This window comes from Misgurnus anguillicaudatus, unplaced genomic scaffold (assembly GCF_027580225.2).
Source record: "Misgurnus anguillicaudatus unplaced genomic scaffold, ASM2758022v2 HiC_scaffold_29, whole genome shotgun sequence".
Lineage (NCBI taxonomy): Eukaryota > Metazoa > Chordata > Actinopteri > Cypriniformes > Cobitidae > Misgurnus > Misgurnus anguillicaudatus.
The window spans coordinates 7,202,630-7,221,937 of record NW_027395279.1 but is presented as its reverse complement, the minus strand read 5'-3'; the positions used below and the strand labels follow the sequence as shown (position 1 = coordinate 7,221,937).

General features: G+C 38.0%; 1 protein-coding gene and 1 long non-coding RNA gene across 2 annotated transcripts; one reads left to right on the top strand and one right to left on the bottom strand.

Moving 5' to 3' along the window:
* Positions 1 to 2,767: 2,767 nt before the first annotated feature.
* Positions 2,768 to 4,258, bottom strand: LOC129437496 (uncharacterized). The gene is made up of 2 exons (XR_012368447.1): positions 3,949 to 4,258; positions 2,768 to 3,804 (listed from the first exon to the last, which is right to left on the bottom strand). It is a non-coding gene; the product is annotated as an uncharacterized lncRNA (long non-coding RNA).
* An 8,842-nt stretch (positions 4,259 to 13,100) lies between these two features.
* On the top strand, positions 13,101 to 16,539 carry LOC129436665 (putative C-type lectin domain family 20 member A). Its single transcript, XM_073865207.1, has 2 exons — positions 13,101 to 13,826; positions 15,757 to 16,539. Exons 1-2 carry the CDS (start codon positions 13,102 to 13,104, stop codon positions 15,761 to 15,763), a joined length of 732 nt encoding a protein of 243 aa, XP_073721308.1. The 5' UTR covers position 13,101; the 3' UTR covers positions 15,764 to 16,539.
* Positions 16,540 to 19,308: the final 2,769 nt, after the last annotated feature.

Genomic DNA, 19,308 nt, shown 5'->3' with positions numbered 1-19,308 from the left:
GACCAAAAAAGACGCCTTGCTTTTCCAAGCATTTGGTGTGATTGGCCCCTTAGCAGATCAAATTTCCATCTGTTTTAAGCCACAATTATTTATATAACTTCTTAACGAAAAATAAAGATATGAACAAAAACTACACATTTAGACATTTACGATTATACACAGCACCCAATTCCATATTTTAAAACAAATTCTATTAATGAAAAGCAATAAAGTTCAGTCTAAGCAGAAGTTTATAACAACAAATGATCAAATAAAGGTGCAAAAGAATTTGCAAACATTGCATTTTCACTCTTTCACATCAATTTTGCATTTTCACATGTCTACTTTTTAGCTAACTTTAGCAGTTAGTGTAACTAATCACTGTAATGGGTTGCCTCAGCATGATCTTACTAGAATTCGTACATATTTTACGAGTTGGCTAATTCGTATGAATTCATACGAAGTTAATCGCGCAAAAACGTATGACTATCATAAAAAATAACGAAACGAAACAAAACCCAACTCCTAACCCCGTCCGTAACCCCAACGTCACATGGGTCAAGTCAAATCGAACAAAAATCTACGAGTGTGGTCGTATGAAATAATACGAATTAGCCAACTGGTAAAATACGTACGAATTGTTATGAGATAGTGTTGGTTGCCTCGGTGCGCAACAAAAATCTAGGTAAGAAAATTACCAATAGATAATGAATACATGTTCATGTTAGGTTGCTTTTGCTTAAGTGGTCACTGTAAATACGAATGTATATTGATGGCCGCCTGCCATTGTTTCTCCTCACTGGGATAGAGGTACATACGATTATATCACAAAATTCACAAATTCCTCTTTTCTGGGTTTTCGTATCTGACATCTGTTAGTGCATTTTATTGTACAACAACTATTCAGTATTTAAGATAAACTAAAGAAATCATTCACTTTTTAATCTGCGATCAATTGCAGATTAGAGGGGCGACTCATGAAAACTATTAATAGTATGTTATTCAACACTGATAATCTTGTACAATACAGTATGTTGATATTCTCCTACCATCATAATTTCTAATGGCTTTTTTGTCTTTTTTAAGGCTCTAAGAAGACCACAACACAGAAGATGACAAATATAGAAATAATAAGTTATGTCTAGCTAGATATTTATTTAAAATTAAAATAAAAAAAATATAAACCTACAGCTTATGTATAAGTAATGCATATTTAAACTGAATATGATTTTTTGTGTATTGTTAAAGAACATGAAAATGCTATTACTCTATTTTTTGTGGTAAAACTTTGCAATAAAGTACATTTTGTTAACATTAATTGATGCATTTGCTAACATCAACTAAACTAGTGAACAATATATTTAATTAACATTTATTAATATTTGTTAATATTAGTTAATGCCAATTGTTTATGTTAGTTCATAACAATGTTAACAGTTACAGCTTTTGATTTTAAAAATGTATTAGTAAATTTTTTTTAACTAATGCTTATTGTAAAGTGTAAACACGTTTGTTTATTGTGCTTTTATTACATCAGCTTAGTTTTGATTTATGTAATCCTGTATGTGATCAAAGTAGTGATGATGCATACAATTTACTGAAGTTTTTGAATGCTGAAACTAAAAAATAATACACTGTAATATACACTAACAGTCATGTGTGTAACCGATAGGGAGGTTTGTTATTATTGAGTAGATAACAGTTTTGTTTTATATGATAAAATGTTAGATAAGCAAGGCAGTGAGGTGGATGCAATAAAAGAGAAACATTTGGAAATAGAACAGAAGACACAGGTTACAGTGAAGACATCTTGAAGAATAAACCCCTTAAAATAAAATGTTAAAAAAATAATGTCACAAAATGATTTTTGGGTTATAATAAGTATGAATTTTATTTAAAAACTTTGTAGGAATTTTATTTATCAATAAAAATAATGTTTTGTTAATTGTTTATGAGTTTGATAAGAATTCAGATAACATAATTACCATCTTACTCACATGAAGATGGATAACAATGAATATACTGTGGGGGTGTTCCTAGATTTAAAAAAAAGCTTTCGACACTATTGACCATAGTTTTTTAATGAATAAATTGGAGAGATATGGTATATAAGGAAATTGGAGAGATATGGTATAAGTGGAAAAGCCTTTTCTTAGTTAAGCAGTTACCTTGAGGATAGATATCAGTTTGTACAAATAAATAATATTAAATCTGATCTAATGAAAGTTACTTGTGGTGTTCCACAAGGTTCGGTGTTAGGTCCCAAATAGTTTGTATTGTATATTTGTAAAGTGTCTAAAAAAATTAAAAATGGTATTGTTTGCTGATGACACAAATGTATACTGTTCGGGGAAAAATTTGGAGCAGCTCCTGAAAACAGTTGAAATTGAATTGGTGGCTTTAAAAAGTTGGTTTGATGATAATTGACTTTCATTGAATTTGACTAAAACAAAGTTCATAATATTCAGCAATCGACAAAGTAATATCAAAGTTAAATTTATGATTTATAAGGAGGAAGGAGAAATAGTATATTAATATAATTTTGGGGTGTTACAATAGTAATCAATCATAAATTAAGCTGGAAACCACACATAAACCATGTAAAAACAAAAATGTCTAAATCCATTGCGATATTAAATAGAATAAAACATATTTTAAATGAAAAAACATTATATACATTGTATTGTTCTCTCATAGTTCCATTCTGGCATGGTTCTGCCTTCTTGTCCTTTGTTTAATCTAGACCACGTGTGTCAGGAACAAGGGGACAGATAAACCCAAAAGCAAGTTGTCGGGGGTGAACAGAAAAACACTTTAATAAATGACAAAACAAAGGCCCTCGAGGGGGCAAACAACAGTAAACAGATATAAAACACTGGACAGACTTAACATACAACTAGACTTGAAGCTGGATCAGAACACTTGACTACAACAGCAATTTTACAAAATGAACGAGCACATGACAAGAAACACAAGGGCTTTAAATAAGGGAGTAAATCATGAGGGGAACAGGTGCAAGGGATAAAACAATCAAACCAATGAGAATGACAAGGGAGCGGGGTAAAAGAGACGAGACAAGGAAACCACGTGGCCTGATATCAACACACCATGGCCACGTGTTCCCACACAGAACATGGTACTGTCAGAATCCTGTCAAATTGAACTAGACATTAAAACAAGACAAGATTCTGACAGAATCCTGACAGTACCCTTCCCCCAAGGGACGCCACCTGGCGTCCCTCAAGGGGACACACAAGACAGACACAACATGACAGATAACAAGACATGACTTTAAACAGGGCAAAAACCTACAAAACAATGAGTCCAGGGGGAACACAAGTCCATGATAAACAAGTCCATGGAGGTGCAGGACTTGGGTGCAGCCGGGACAGCACAAACTGCTCTGGCTTTGATGGCTGGGTCGACTGCGCGGGCTGCGCGGGCTGCGCGGGCTGGGTGGGCTGGGTCGGCTGCGCGGGCTGGGTCGACTGCGCGGGCTGCGCGGGCTGGGTCGACTGCGCGGGCTGCACGGCCGAGAGCAGTGGAGTAGCAGGTGAGGTGTTGGACTCGGTACCAACCATCCCATGAACTAGCGTAAACCTGGCGGCAGCCAATCCAAGAAACGGACCAAGCACAGCAGCAACCTCACTGAAAGCTGGCTCAGGCATAGCAACGGCTCTCCAGAGCTCAGCAAAGAGTGCTGAGCGTCCTCGATCAGACAGCCAGCCGGGAACAGGGTGCACTGCAATGGGCAGCAAAACAGAAACAGGCGGGACTGCAGCAGACTCCGACATCGTTGCTGGGTTTAGTAATGGCTCGTTCATTCTGTCAGGAACAAGGGGACAGATAAACCCAAAAGCAAGTTGTCGGGGGTGAACAGAAAAATACTTTAATAAATGACAAAACAAAGGCCCTCGAGGGGGCAAACAACAGTAAACAGATATAAAACACTGGACAGACTTAACATACAACTAGACTTGAAGCTGGATCAGAACACTTGACTACAACAGCAATTTTACAAAATGAACGAGCACATGACAAGAAACACAAGGGCTTTAAATAAGGGAGTAAATCATGAGGGGAACAGGTGCAAGGGATAAAACAATCAAACCAATGAGAATGACAAGGGAGCGGGGTAAAAGAGACGAGACAAGGAAACCACGTGGCCTGATATCAACACACCATGGCCACGTGTTCCCACACAGAACATGGTACTGTCAGAATCCTGTCAAATTGAACTAGACATTAAAACAAGACAAGATTCTGACAGAATCCTGACAGTAAGGATCTGCCTCTCCGGGTTCCTTCTCGTAAGCTGGCACCCAGATTCATTGGTCCATACCGTATCACCAAGATAGTCAACCCGGCGGCTTAAGCTCCCCCCTACCCTTGCTCGAGTTCATCCGGTTTTCCATGTGTCCAAGGTTAAACCTGTGTTTTCTTCCCAGCTTAATCCTGCCACGAATCTCCCCGCCCCACCTCCCCCTCGTCTTGTGGATGGTTCTCCTGCTTTCACTGTCAGGAGATTATTAGACGTCCGCCGTCGTGGCAGGGGTTTTCAATATCTTGTGGACTGGCAGGGCTATGGCGCAGAGGAAAGGTGTTGGGTGCCGTCTCGTGATATTCTGGATCGGGCTCTGATCGTGGACTTCCACCGGCGACGAGGTGAGCCCTCCCCGAGGACGCCCGGTGGCGTCCGTGGGGGGGGGTCCTGTCGTGTCCTCTGTCTGACGTTTCATGTCTGTGTGTTTACTTGTCGTCTGCACGTGGGTTTTGTTTTGACAGCTCTCCACGCGCGCAGCTGTCAGTGCGCGCCCGCCTCCTCTCTCATTCATTATCCTGTTAGCTCCACACCTGTCAGCCCTTACTCTAATCTTTCTCTCTATTTAAGTCTCTCACTCTCACTCCTTGTTGTCAGTCTGTTGTTGTAGCTTAACGCTCAATTCGCTGATCTCCATAGCTTTAATATTGAATGACCAAGTTCACGACTAAGTTTCCATGTTAAAGACTGTTATTGCACTTTGCTTACTCACCGTGTTTTGTCTCGTCCAGGCTCCAGGAGTTCTCTCACTATTTGTGCACTTCACTTCTCAGTCCGCTATCATCGCCAGCCGCTTGATTCTCTCCAGTTGGATTATTTCTGCCCGATTCGGACAGCTGCAGCATCGCACCCCTTGGTGCGCAATTTTCATGACATTTGCTGCCAACTAGAACTCGGCTTCCTTTGACCACTGGAATTATTACCAGGCTGCTGACTGTCCTCTTTTGGATATACTGTGTGACTCTCTTTTGCCTTAAATAAATATCATTTTCTGCACCTGCAATTGAGTCCTTGTTCTGTGAGCCATGACAACGTGTTCCCTGTGTCTTGTCTCTTTTACCCCGCTCCCTTGTGATCCTCGTTTGTGTTTATTGTTTTCACCTGTTGTCCTCATTATTTGCTCCCCTTTAAGTCCTTGTGCCCATTGTCCTGTCTAGGTATGTACTGTCTTGTTCCTGTTGTGTTCCAGTCGTATTCAAACCAGTTAAGCCAAGTTTATTTGAACTGTTTAACTAGTCCAGTTTATTGTCTTGTTGTACTTAGTGTAGTCTCTTCCTGTCAGTGTTTTGTTACTTAGTATCTTGTATATCCTGTTTTGTTTTGCCCCCTTGTGGGTTTTCTTTTCCCTTTTGTTAATAAAGTCCTGTATTGTGTACTCTCCTCTGAGTTGGGTTCATCTGTCCCCAAACCCTCACAGAAGGACATTAAGGCCAGCAACAAGATAGGAGTTGGCTAGCTCCTCGGGAAACAATCCCCTCTCTGTGAGGGTTTGGGGACAGATGAACCCAAGCGTAGACGTAACAAATGACATACCAAATAACTGATTTAATGATTTTAAACAGATTCATTGTCAGTGCAGTTTCGACATACAGAGATGGCCAAGCAAATTGTAATTTAGAGCCCTGCGATAAGTTATTAACATAATTTACAAGTTCCTGTTATTTAAAAGTGCTCACTTTGGTTGACGTCTTTGTTGAAAACTGAAGTGGGACAGGCTGCATCTCTGTCGGCATCCTCTCTGACTTGGGGTGTGGGAGGCGGCTGGAGCGGACAAGGGCGCTTGGCAATCGTTAGCTGAGCTACTGGCTAACAACAGTGATGTTGATTACTATCGTTAGCTTGAACCGCTAGTTAAAAAATGGGGACGTAGCATGGTGAGGTTGTTTATAAAGTTAAAGTAGTTTGCTTCATCTTTACTATTAATGATGGCACGCGTGAAGCAGTGATTGACAGTTTTCTATGGCCCAATGGCGTTTAGGCGAATCATATTTCAAAGAAACCCGATGCCTCGGTTCTTCTAATAGCATAAGTAGCTTATTTTACCAAGTGTTTTAGGGGTATATTTGAGTTTATTTACATCATGCGATTGGAGCTATGAGAGAAGTGGAAATATGCCGTATACCCTGCACTAAATCACTGTTTAGAAGTGGGTATACCCAAATCCGACAGAAAAAAGTGGGTATACGGCGTATACCTAGGGTGGCCATTCGTGGCAGTTCCGCCGGACACGTCCTGAACATGTTTTCGGCTTCGTTCTCTGGAAGTTGGGTTGCTCGACCGCATACGTCATCAAGGATTAATATTTTGGGTTTAATTTCAGAAAAGAAACCTTTACATTTCAAGGTAAGAATGAAACTACAATGATTGTATGTCTTAAAAGAAATAAATCTTAATTTTCTAATGTATTTTAACTAAATTGCGATGACGTATGCGGTCGAGCAACGCGACTTCCGGAGAACGAACCCGAAAACATGTTCGGGACGTGTCCGGCGGAACTGGCACGAATGGCCACCCTACGTATACCCTGGACTACAGCACTGTATATAATGCCAAGGAAAGAAAGAATAAAGAAACACCAGAAAATAAATAAATACATTTGATTGTTATTTGTAGTACTATTTTTTATTGCCCTTTTTAATCTGTCAGCCCCTGCCCCTTTGGAGGTCTGTGTGTCACAGGTCGGGGCGGACCCAGATGCTATGAGGTCACGCCCCTTTCTAATTTCCACCTCGAGGAGGTTCCCAAAGCCACCCCAATGACCAGACACACATGGTACAAGTAAATTAAAATGAAACTTTATTTAAATTATTTAAAATGAATAGTCAGGAAGGGGGAGGGGAACTTAAGAAGGGCCTCCTCTGGCCTGGACAGACGTTGCAACAAGGGAAGGGGGACTCAAAAATAAGGGCCTCTTCTGGCCTCGACAGACGCTGCAGTAAGGGAAGGGGGCTCTTAGGGTCTCTTCGCCTTTTTACAGTTTCACACTTCACCTTTAACTGCAGTCACTTCCTCTTTCCTTCAGGTCGCTGGTTTGTGGTTTCTCCTCCTTTAGAGGCTCAGGGCTGTAGCACAGAATCAACACTTTCACAACTCACTGTGGGTTTCTCTCTCTTTCTTACAGGTGGACTGGCATCGGCAGATACGGTAGGTATTCCTCTGGTATTGGACTCGTGTTCTCCTTCTTTAGAAGGTTCGTGGCTGCAACACAGAATCAACACTCACAACTCACTGTGGCTTTCTCTCTTACAGGTGGACTGGCATCAACAGATACGGTGGGTATTTCTCTGACATGGGATTCGTGCTCTCCTTCTTTAGAAGGTTCGTAGCTTTCGCGATGAGATGGTTAATTGTGATCTTTGCTCCCTAGGCCTCTTCACAACCCTGGGGATGGAGTACTGTCACCGCCAAGCCGAACGCTGCCCTCTCCTCTCCGTACGTGTAGCTCCAGAGATCTGGACAGGGGCGCACCTTTGAAGAGGCTCCGTGACAGACAGGTTACTACACACTAGACTTCCATATACACACTGTGCCTTCGTATACAGGTACATCAGCATTAAATCTCTACTCACACCCAGGTCTGGATCTTCTGTACAACCCACCACCGACTTCACCGTCTACACAACAGGGGCTCTGGATACCACACCCGTCTCCATTAGGTTTCCAGTGCACAGCGTATGATTTTATAAGCGCTCCACCCACCGCACGGCGTTTTCTCTCACGGCCAACTCACTGTAATGGCTCCTGACAACAGATACACAGCACGACACTGCACGACATCAAGTGTACACACTCAGCAAAGTCAAGACTCACCCACGACACACTTCTAGTGATAATTATTAAGGTCAGGCCAAGATCTTCCCGGAGTCAGCTATGGGCCAGCGGGGCGTTGTAATGAAGGCTGATAGTTGAAGCTGGCTGCTACAATGATTCTCTTTCCTTACGATGCTACATGGCCAGCTCGCCTACCACTCTGCTCCGTGACAGGGCCGCTATCTTCATTCACCTGGGCTTACACACACATGAAACAATGCACTTCCAGATTATACATCCAACTGTAAATTCCTTGTACTCACGATACGTTGTCACTCTCTCGTTCAAGCCTCCGTGATATCCACACGGGCTAGTTTCATTCTTGGTGTGCGTATTCAGATCGCATTCATCCGACTACTATATTGAAGACATGCATTTCAAACTTCTCACAGCATCAATAAACTTCCAATATACTCAGCCACCGAGCCATCCTCTTTTTCTGTTTCCAACTCGTTTTCTCCGTTAATCCTCCGTTTACACACCACCACAACACAGCATCTGCTTCACTACCATAAACCAGGAACCCAGTCAACACCAAGAACCCGATGGGCAAAAATCAACCTTTGGTTCTCGTGTCCTCGTCTGTGGTGCTCCTTTAATGAAAACGACCTCCACTCCTTTCTTTCAGCTCCAGCCGTCTTCTTTCCGCTCGCTTTAGCGATCCCCGGATCAACGGCGCCTTCTAAGGAGGGGGTGTTTAATCCGCCCTTGGCGGAGCGGAGCTTGCCCCGAAATTCAACTCTCAGTCGATCGCCACCATACTGTGTTTCTCTGGGCCCATTTATATGTCTCCTCTTCATGCATCCTCCAATCACAGATTGCCACTTTCCAATCCGCACACCTGTTTCTCATAAGCCCCGATTGTGTTGCCCCGGGAAACCAGGAAGCAGGGCCGGCGCCACGAGGGGGCGTGAGGGGGCGTCGCCCCCTCACCGGCACTAACTCGCCCCCTCAGACCACCATTAATGTTGAATGGGGTTTTATTTTAATGATAATATTTTATTTAAAAATCACATTTGCCTTGTGTATTGTCTTCCTAAAGTGAATTTTATAGTCTAATTATTTAACAAAACCAAAAATCAAGTGTGCATGTATTCTACCGTGACATTAATAAACACACGCCCACTCCATTGCTTGTTACACTTCAAGCGGCGCCACTAGAACTGTGAGGCGATGACGTCAAAGCGTCGCGAGAGCGAGACGAAATTACACTTTGCATGATTTCTCGAATCGTTCTCGCGGTACTTTGACGTCATCCGGCTGTCGGTTCTTGCAGCGCCGCATGGAGTTGAACAAGCCTTCTGTGTTGACGGCTTGACGCACGTCGACAATAAGCTGCGTTCTCAGTCTCAGCGGGAAATCAAGATGTCGAAGTGCGAAAGTACATCAAAAGTTACAGAAAGGAGTGGGAGATTGACCCGGGCCTGCCCTGTAGCAATGGATATATGTAAAATAGCACTGCAAATTCTGCAAACCGGACTCCGGATTCTCACACAATGCCGTGGCGTGGATTATTATCGGAGCATTTCAGGTGCACAGAACAAAATGTTCGGCTGTCATGTCAATTCTGGCACCATGAATTCAGCCAGACTGTAGCTACATAGTTTTGAAACGTTGTTCTTCAGCATCCTTGCAAGTTAAAGTACAACCAACCTATTATTGTTCTGCATTTAACGTTAAAGGTAAGCATAGGATCTCTCTCTCTCACACACCTGTTTATCAGAAGTAAAATACATGTATTATTATTAATATTAATAGATAAAAAACAGACATTGAATTTATAGTTAACGAATAGGTATTTGAATTAGCCTATCCTAAAGCATAGCTGTATGTGTAAACGAGTTATTGTCATTTTGCTATTGTGGTTCTCTATCTGCTGGTGTTTAATCGCTAGCTTATGGTGCATTACTTGTGGCAGTTAAAATAACTACGTTAAATGATCAAATTGAACCAAAATTTTGATAAAATGTTGCGTTTGGACCGTTTTTGCGCTAGAAACCATTTGCAAACACTGTCCCCCACCATTACGTAAAAATTATTTGCACTACGGAAAGCAAACACGAAGTACGAACATTTCATAATTTAAGGGTATTATATTGCATTAACTAATTTCACAATGGACAGTCGAAATGGATTAAAAAGAAACTAACTCTGGGTCTGAACTTCAAATGAGCAGTGTTGTGCTGTTAAGTAACGTATGCTTTTTTGTTGTTGTATATAGTAAAAGTGTTCAGATCATGTACGTTGCTCACTATAGCTGTAGTTTTTGTGGTTGTATTACAAAGATTTTTGTTTATAACACGTTAAAGCTTAAGGGACGTACCAAAGCTATATGTATTTTCTAGCTTGGGGAATTAAATGCATTTTGTGTGATCGCCCCCTCTGGTATTTAAGACGCCCCCTCATCAGCGCTCGGCTGGCGCCGGCACTGCCAGGAAGTGAAAAGGTGTTTGTGAAGGAAGGTCTGGCAGGAAACCATCTTCAGGCGGAACCAATCTCTGCCACTTTTGGTTCCGCCCTACAATAGTCACCCTGTGACATGTGCATGCCAATGTGAGCTAAAAATCTGTCATCTACAAATCAACAGGAAAACAAAACTTGGCAAGACAACAATAAACAGACTTGAATAAACTTAACTAAGACTTGATTTCGAATAACTAGACTTATTACACAGAATGGTCCCTACAGCTATCATAGCACTAAATAAGAATATGTAGATTTCACTGGTATCACTGTATATTGCCCATGTCATGTTTATTCTTGTCTAGATGTCTATGTTTTCCATATGTTTTTCTGTACTATATGTGTGAGGATTATTTGTTATCTGTCGTGTGTGGGAAGAGGGTCTATTTGTTATCTGTTGTATAAGTGGGAATAAGGGTTTATTTGTCATCTGCTGTATAAGGGTGTATTAGTTGTAATGTATGCTGTCCTGGACAACCTGACTGTGTGATAACAATTAGCCCTCTGGGGACAATAAAGAATCTAATCTACTTGGTTGGAATGCTTGATTCTGATTGGCCAGTCGTGATATTTGCAGGTTTGTTATTCAACAGCTTCAACTAATAACATATTGTAACCCAGATACTGCAAATCATTTTGACAGGGATAGTGTAATATTACACAAAAATTAAATATAAATATGTCTTTTAATAACATTTGCAACGAAACTCTTCATAACGAATACTTTTATTTTATTTTTTATTTTTAAGACATCTCGTTTTTTGGTTGTGCATTCCAATTAATATCAGTTCAACTGCAGTTGGTTTGTTTTGATTTAAACCTTCATAACCTAAAAGATACAGCTAAGCAGCACCATAAAACAACATGATAACATAATAATAAACATGTTTTGACAAACATGTTAAAAAATTGATTTATCTCGTTTTGCAACGAAACTCTTCATATATGACATTATATTTACTAATGATTAAACCACAGTGTGTTTGTGACATTTGAAAGTCTTATCTTATCTTAAACTGAAAGTAAACAGGTTTTCTTTACAGAAGGTCTGTATTCATTAAAAATGAACAAATCAAATGTTCCTTACCTTACTTATGAGGTCCGATACAAGACCTCATCACACTGTGGTAAAGAGTGTTGTATACTTTGTAATCTTCACTCTAATTTCAGTTGAGTTATTTTTAACCCAATACTGGGTAAATATTGGCCGAACGCATGTTGGGTTATAAATAAACCTATACTGGTTTGAAATAACCCAGGTTATTTATTAATCCAACATGTGTTCTGTTGTGGGTTAAAAATAACCCATGAGAATTTAAAGTGAATGTTACAAAGTATACTGTACAAACTTTTAAAATCACAATGCTACGAAGGATACAAGGTACATAGAGGATATGAATAACTTGCATCTCATCAACCTACACAACTAAGTATTCAGTTTAGTCTTAACCAGATTTATATTTCTCTGCCATAATAGATCTGTTCCACTACCTGATCTAGATCTAGCTCAACAACTTTATTGTCATAGAATCTCAGTCATAACTTCAGTAAAACAGCTGTTGTCTGTCAAAATTGTTTTTTAACTTTATTTGCTGGTTAATACTATATGTCTTTGATAATTTATTAATGCCAGCTCTCTCCACTGTTTTTAGACCAATCCAGAAAACCTGACTATTGTTTATATCAATATGAAATATTTCATATTCCACCTCACTGTTGGCGGTGAAAAGATCTAGTGTCAAGCTAAGACGTGGCAATATTTACATGTACATTTTAAATAAGGATCTGTGGTCCTTTAGAGAGCACAAAGGAGTAAAGAAAAGACGTCATCATCTTTGAACATTTGATCTGGTATCCTGGTGTCCTGGTATCTCAAGGTACCCAAATCATGCAAAACTATTTCAAAATGTAAGAACAAAAAAAGGACAGCAACCATGCATGCAAATCATTTTAGGTGAGATAAAGAACTAATGCCACAAAGCTTTTTTATTTAGGCATAAACAAGCCATAGCATTGAAATACTAGTAATATTCCTACAACAATCTCGGTTTCAACACATTATTGTTTCATATCTTGCCTCAAACTGACAGCTTATTATTTAAACCTTATTTTAGTACTTGAGTCCTACTTTTTCGAATCCTAATTTGTTGATAAAATGGGAATAAATGACATTTCTATGGTTTTATTACATTCTTGATCTTTTAAGGTCATGGCCACCTGACAGATGGTTTAAAGATTTTTTTATTGTCTTCCTTTCAGACTAAAAAAGCTTTTAATACCATAGGTGCTTCAAAACTCATCCTCCTGTTTTTAATAAAAGATCATAAACATTTTGCACAATTGTCATTAGCTTGATTATAGATGTTGATGAGTTTGCCCATAAAAGAAAAAATATTAACTAATCTAATGTTTTTCCATTGCTTTTTTCTGAGTAATCATTTGCATATATTACTAACAAATGTAAAGTTTGTCTTCACATATAAAGTGTGTTTTAAGAGGGTGTTTACAAACTGCCATTCACAGAAGAGATGAAGATTGTCGTGTTTGCTCTTCTCCTCTCAGCTCATTGTGAGCTGACAACAGCTCTGAAAAGAAAACACATTTATTTTGGCAATGCAATGACATGGACAAAAGCTCAAAGTTATTGCAGAACCTACTATGTAGATCTGTCCAGTGCTGACAGCCAGGAGGAAATCACAGCGTTACGCGGTATTGGTTCATACAGCTGGGTTGGTCTGCGACAGATCTCTGCAAACAACTGGCAGTGGAGTGATGGAGGCAATAGCAGTTTTATCACCTGGGCAGCAGGAGAACCCACTGAAACCAGCACTGATATCTGCGGTAACATTAAAAACGGTAGTTTGTATAACTGGGACTGTAGTCATTTAAACCCTTACTTCTGCTACAAGTGGGACACTGAACTGATTGTGGTTAAAGAGAATAAGAGCTGGGAGGACGCGTTACAATACTGCAGGACTCATCACACTGATCTGGCCAGTCTGCCTACAGATTTACATCTCATCCAAGCCAAACAAACCATTGCTATGACATCAAGTGTGTGGACAGGTCTACGGTTCATGGCAGGCTCATGGTTCTGGTTAAGTGGGGCGAATCTGAGAAACATTCTGAGGGTCCAGCTGCCAGTCTGTCCTGCCAATAACTTCTATTGTGTATCTCTAAACCTGGAAAATGAGAGCTGGGAGAACAGAGACTGTATGGAGGAACTTAACTTTGTGTGCTACCAGAGAGGAGGGTAAGTGAAGAAATGCTGTAGGTACCTCAGACTATAAAAGGGTTAACAATTAATAGTTCTTTAAAGAACCTTTTACTCAATGGTTCTTTGGGGAACCGAAAATTGATCTTGTTTAGCACTGATATGAATAACCATATATCACCTTCAATTTTAACTTTGTAGATTATGTCAATGAAGTTATGCATTCATACTCTGTGTGTATATTCAGTGTTTGTTATGCACTGACTGACTGTACAGTGATTATTGATAATTTACGTGACAAAATCAGGGTTGTTGGCATGCATTTGCATTTTCACATGTCTACTTTTTAGCTAACTTTAGCAGTTAGTGTAACTAATCACTGTAATGGGTTGCGTCAGCCTGATCTCGTGAGAATTCGTACATATTTTACGAGTTGGCTAATTCGTATGAATTCATACAAAGTTAATCGCGCAAAAACGTATGATTATCATAAAAAAACGAAATGAAACCCAACCCCTAACCCCGCCCCTAACCCCAACCTCACAGGGGTCAAGGCAAATCGTACAAAAATTTACGAATGTGGCCATACAAGTTAATGCAAATTAGCCAACTCGTAAAATGCGTACAAATTGCCACGATATAGTGTTGGTTGCCTCGGTGCGCAACAACAATCCAGTTAAGAAAAGTATGCATAGATAATGAATACGTGTTCTCGTAAGGGTACTTTTGAGTGATGGCCACCTGTCATTGGGTCTCATTCATGAAACACGAGCAGAACGAATTTTTGTGTAAATCGTTCGTAAAGTCCTTTTGGCGTACATTTTCGGATTCATGAAAATGTTCGTATTTTCCAAATATTAGTTGGTACAAAAGAAATCTACACCTGCTCCCAGCCACGCGTAAATTGTGCGTTTAACATCCAAACGTTTTGCTCATCAATAAGGCTGTATTTTAATTCACCGTAATCATGTACATATTACACAGCATTTTGTAAAAAAATATTATACAGTAATTATATAGGTTTTTTCTTTTAACTTTTATGATAAGCTCCAGTAATAGCATCTGCAAACGGAACACTTTAATCAAATAAATTATTGATTTCAATAGGGCTGGGCAAACGAAATTGTTAAGGAAATTGTTTCCTATAAAATGGCCAAAATCAGGCATAACACATTTACAATGGCTTATTTGGCAGAGCGCTGCGCAAAAGGCGTATTTTCAGAGGCCTCGCAGACATACTTGTCGAGAATGAAGACTGGTTAATTAGTCGTTTCAGGCTACCCATACCCGTTCTTTTGTGAAAAGTTAAATCTGCTCAAATGTAAACTGCTTGTGTATTTCCTCTAAAATTATATTTTTTTATTAAGATTTTTTCGAAGTGAACTAATTCGTTTTTTTGCAGAACCATTTTTTTTCACTTGTGGGACTGTTCGATTAACAGATGAAATTTCATTAACAGCATCTGTAATGTGCTGCCAAGCTTCCTTTTTTTAGGACCTGAGACGCCACTATATGCTTGAAAATAAAATTTGCCTTTTTGAATTAACTTCTGATAATAAACTTCAATTTCTGCATCTGATAAATGTTTCTTTTTCATTTGCTTTTAAGAAGACATATGTTGAAATCCTTCGTTTGGTGTCATAAAATGATGCCCATATATAGTTTTCAGTCGGATTTAATGGGCGGGATTTATGGTAATTGAGAATAAGCGTGCACGCGCGTCCCATGTACGATTGATAGGAATTCATTAACACATACACACATTTAACTATCAAATCTGACGTTTACGAAGTATTTGTGAATCAGGAGGAGAGTTTTCGGGAAGGTCTGTTTACGTGCAAATCACTCACATATTTACTCATATATTTACGAATATTTCATGAATGAGACCCAATGTTTCTTCTTACTGTTGATCTTCTCCTAGTTTATCATCATAATTTCTAATGTTTTTTTTTTGTCTTTTTTTAAGGCTCTAAGAAGACCACAACACAAAAGATGACAAACATAGAAATAATAAGTTATGTCTAGGTAGATATTTATTTAAAATTTAAATAAAATTGTAAACCTGCAAAACATAGCATCTGACAGCTTATGTAGAATTAATGCATATTTAAACTGAATATGATTTTTTTGTGTATTGTTAAAGAACATAAAAATGCTATTACTCTTTTTTTTATTTTGAGGTAAAACTTTACAATAAAGTACATTTTGTTAACATTGATGCATTTGCTAACATCAACTAAACCAGTGAACAATATATTTAGTTGACATTTATTAATATTTGTTAATGTAATTTAATGCCAATAGAATTGTTTATGTTAGTTCATACTAATGTTAACAGTTACAGCTTTTGATAAAAAAAATGTATTAGTATGTTGAAATAATGTTAACAAATACAAGCTTATTGTAATGTTTAAACACATTTATTTATTGTGCTTTTATTAACCTCAGCTTAGTTTTGATTTATTTAATCCTGTATGTAAACCAAGTACAGTCCAAGTTATTGAATACTGAAAGTGAGACATAATACACTGTAATATATACTAACAGTCATGTGTGTAACCCATATGGAGGCTTGTTATTATTGAGTAGATAACAGTTATGCATTACATGATAATGCTAGCCAGTGAGGTGGATGCAATGAAAGAGAGCTGAATGGAGAGCGAACAGAAGACACAGGTTACAGTGAAGACATCTTGAAGAATGAAACCCTTAAAATAAAATAAATCACAAAATGAATTTGGTTTATAATAAGTATGAATTTTATAAAAAAAACTTATGTTTAGGAATTGTATTCATATATCTATAAAAATAATGCTTTGTTAATTGTTTATGAGTTTGATAAGAATTGAGATAACATAAATTACCATCAAAAGTTAAATGAAGATAACTGCATATAAAGTAAATGAATAGTAAAAACATCTGCTGAATAGTGTCACTTACAAGGTTTTATATGAAAAAAAGATCCTTGCCATTTGATTTCCAGTTAAAGCAATAAAAAGCAAATGTTTGAATGTGTCCTTTATTTAGTATTATAGCATCTAAGTAACATTTTACTAACACTTTACAATGAGGGTCCAGTTCTTAATGTGGCCATGGCCATTATTGTAAAATATGTGACAAACACGTTTAACACAATAAATATTAACCACAGTTCTTCACTAGTAGGACATGGTGTCACATCAAGATCAATGTGTCATGATTCTGCCATCTTGTCCTTTGTTTAATCTAGTCTTGTGGCAGGATAATGACAGACCCATGTTTTGTGTGGGATCACGTGGTCTTAGTATTGGTTTTACTAGACCACGTGTTCCCTGTATCTTGTCACTTTTACTCCGCTCCCTTGTCATTCTCATCCTTATTGTTTAACTCATGTCACCTGTTGTCCTCATTAGTTGTCCCCTATTTAAGGTCCTTGTGTTTGTTGTTCTGTGCTTGTTCATTTGTTTCCCTACCTGTGAGTACACTAGGGATGTGCCCGAAGCCGAATACGTTATTCGGTTTTACAAATTCATCCGAATAACAGAGAAAATATTCGTCCGGGCATAATCACGTGTTTTCTGGAACAGCTGTAAATTATAAACCCCTTAAAGCACGAATAATGTGAATGTGAAGTGAATGAGTGCAATCTATAAAATGACATGAATGACATTTTCGGCGCAACCCTTATTTAGAAAGTTGTTTTGGAATTAGTTTAAAATCTTAAAAACGCTGTTAATATCAAACTTCTTTAAACCCAGATGTTAAAAATTACCCTTTTAGTTTTTTTTTTTTCGTTTTATCTAATTACACAAGACCAAAAAAGCTTGATAAAATGCTGCACTCTAATAATAAAATATTCGTTAATAACTCTGTGTCTCTGTTTGACTCCTGTAGATGATCTTTTAATTACTTCTAGTCCAAGCAAGCTTTATTGTCAATCTTGGTGAATATAAAATAAATAAGTAAATAGCTAAAAATATGAAAATAACATTTTAAAAGCAAAATTTAAACTGAAGATTACTATGACATGAAATGCAATTAACATAAAAATAAAGTAAGCAAATAACAACTGAAACATTTCAATTAAATCTTTCTAATTACCTTATTGTTTAAAATCATGTTGCTTGTTTTGAACTAAGTCAAAACTGCATTTGAAATTTGAAATTTTAAACGAATATCTGATTATTTATTTATTTAGATTAAGATTAATGAGAGAGGTTTTTTTAAACAATTCGTTATGTTCACGCAAATGCTATATGGACATAGATAATAATGAGCTCAGCAAGTTTGTTGTAATGCTTATTATGCTTTCATAAATTCTTGTCAAAACAGATGTTTTTCAACTATTCTGTGTATATAGTGCGGCGCACTTGCGTGTCTCTGCGTTGCATTTCGCATCTGTCAGTCAGCGCAAGTTTGTCGATCTTAATAACTTTTTAACATAAATCAGTTCCCGAACTTTATCTCCCTTAATAACTCTTTAAACATCAAGCAAGTCCTGTATTTTATTTTCAAATTCCTGCATGTTTTTAAACTGAAACCAAGATGTCAGACATGTGGATGTATGAGTAGTATTAGGTTATATTTCACTCAGAAAACTTACAAATAACGATCATTTTAGATGTTTAATTATTTGAATCGCTAGACGAGGGATTAATGTAGGCTACTAATTTTTTTCTGAAAAAATCCCACTCATTTAGACAGAATGGGTCTCATGCATGGAACTGTGCTGACAGGCACAAAAACGTTTAAAGGTGATGTAGCCTACAGTTTTGTCAGTGTGCTCTCAAGTTTGTTATTTTAATGCTACAATACAATGATGTATAGCACATAGGCACAAGCTGAATGAGGCTTTGAAAATGAGATGTTTGCTTTCCATGCGTATTAGTAACAAGAATCAAGTTATTTGTCTTTTTGATTAAAATGTTGTATTATTATTATTAATAAATATTTACAGTTATTTAAGTTATAATTATAATAAAAAGCAAAAATGCATATAAAATGCCATTTTCGTGTAATATGACACACTTCCGGTTTAAGACCCGCCCACTTCCGGTTCCATCCGAATACAAATACAGATACAAATAATTTTGGGACTGTTACAGATACAAATACAGATACAAATACTGACTCCGCTGCACACCCCTAGAGTACACTGTGTCAAGTCAGGTCTAGTTCATTGTATATTTAGTGTTTTGTCAAGTTTATTGTAAAGTGTCATCCAGTTTAGTGTTTTAGTGTAGTTTAGTGATGGGAGAAATTAAGTTTTTCGAAGCTTCGAATCAATTGAACCAATTGCTTCGAAAATTGATTCAGTTTTTCGAAGCAGTTCGAAACACCACACACGCTGGCGACCCCTGCTGGTCAAAATAGTGTAAAAGCAGATATGTCCAAACATTTTACACTTTTTTTAACAAAATAATAGCAAGATTTGTATTAAAATATGTTAAAAAAAAATTATTTAACTTAATTAAGACATAGTTAAAAGTATATTATGTGTTTTTAGTTTTATTTAGGGCAAACAAATGATTAAAACTAA

What these genes read in the sequence shown, in the direction of transcription:
- LOC129436665 (XM_073865207.1), top strand. Translation starts at nt 13,102, where the DNA reads ATGAAGATTGTCGTGTTTGCTCTTCTCCTCTCAGCTCATTGTGAGCTG.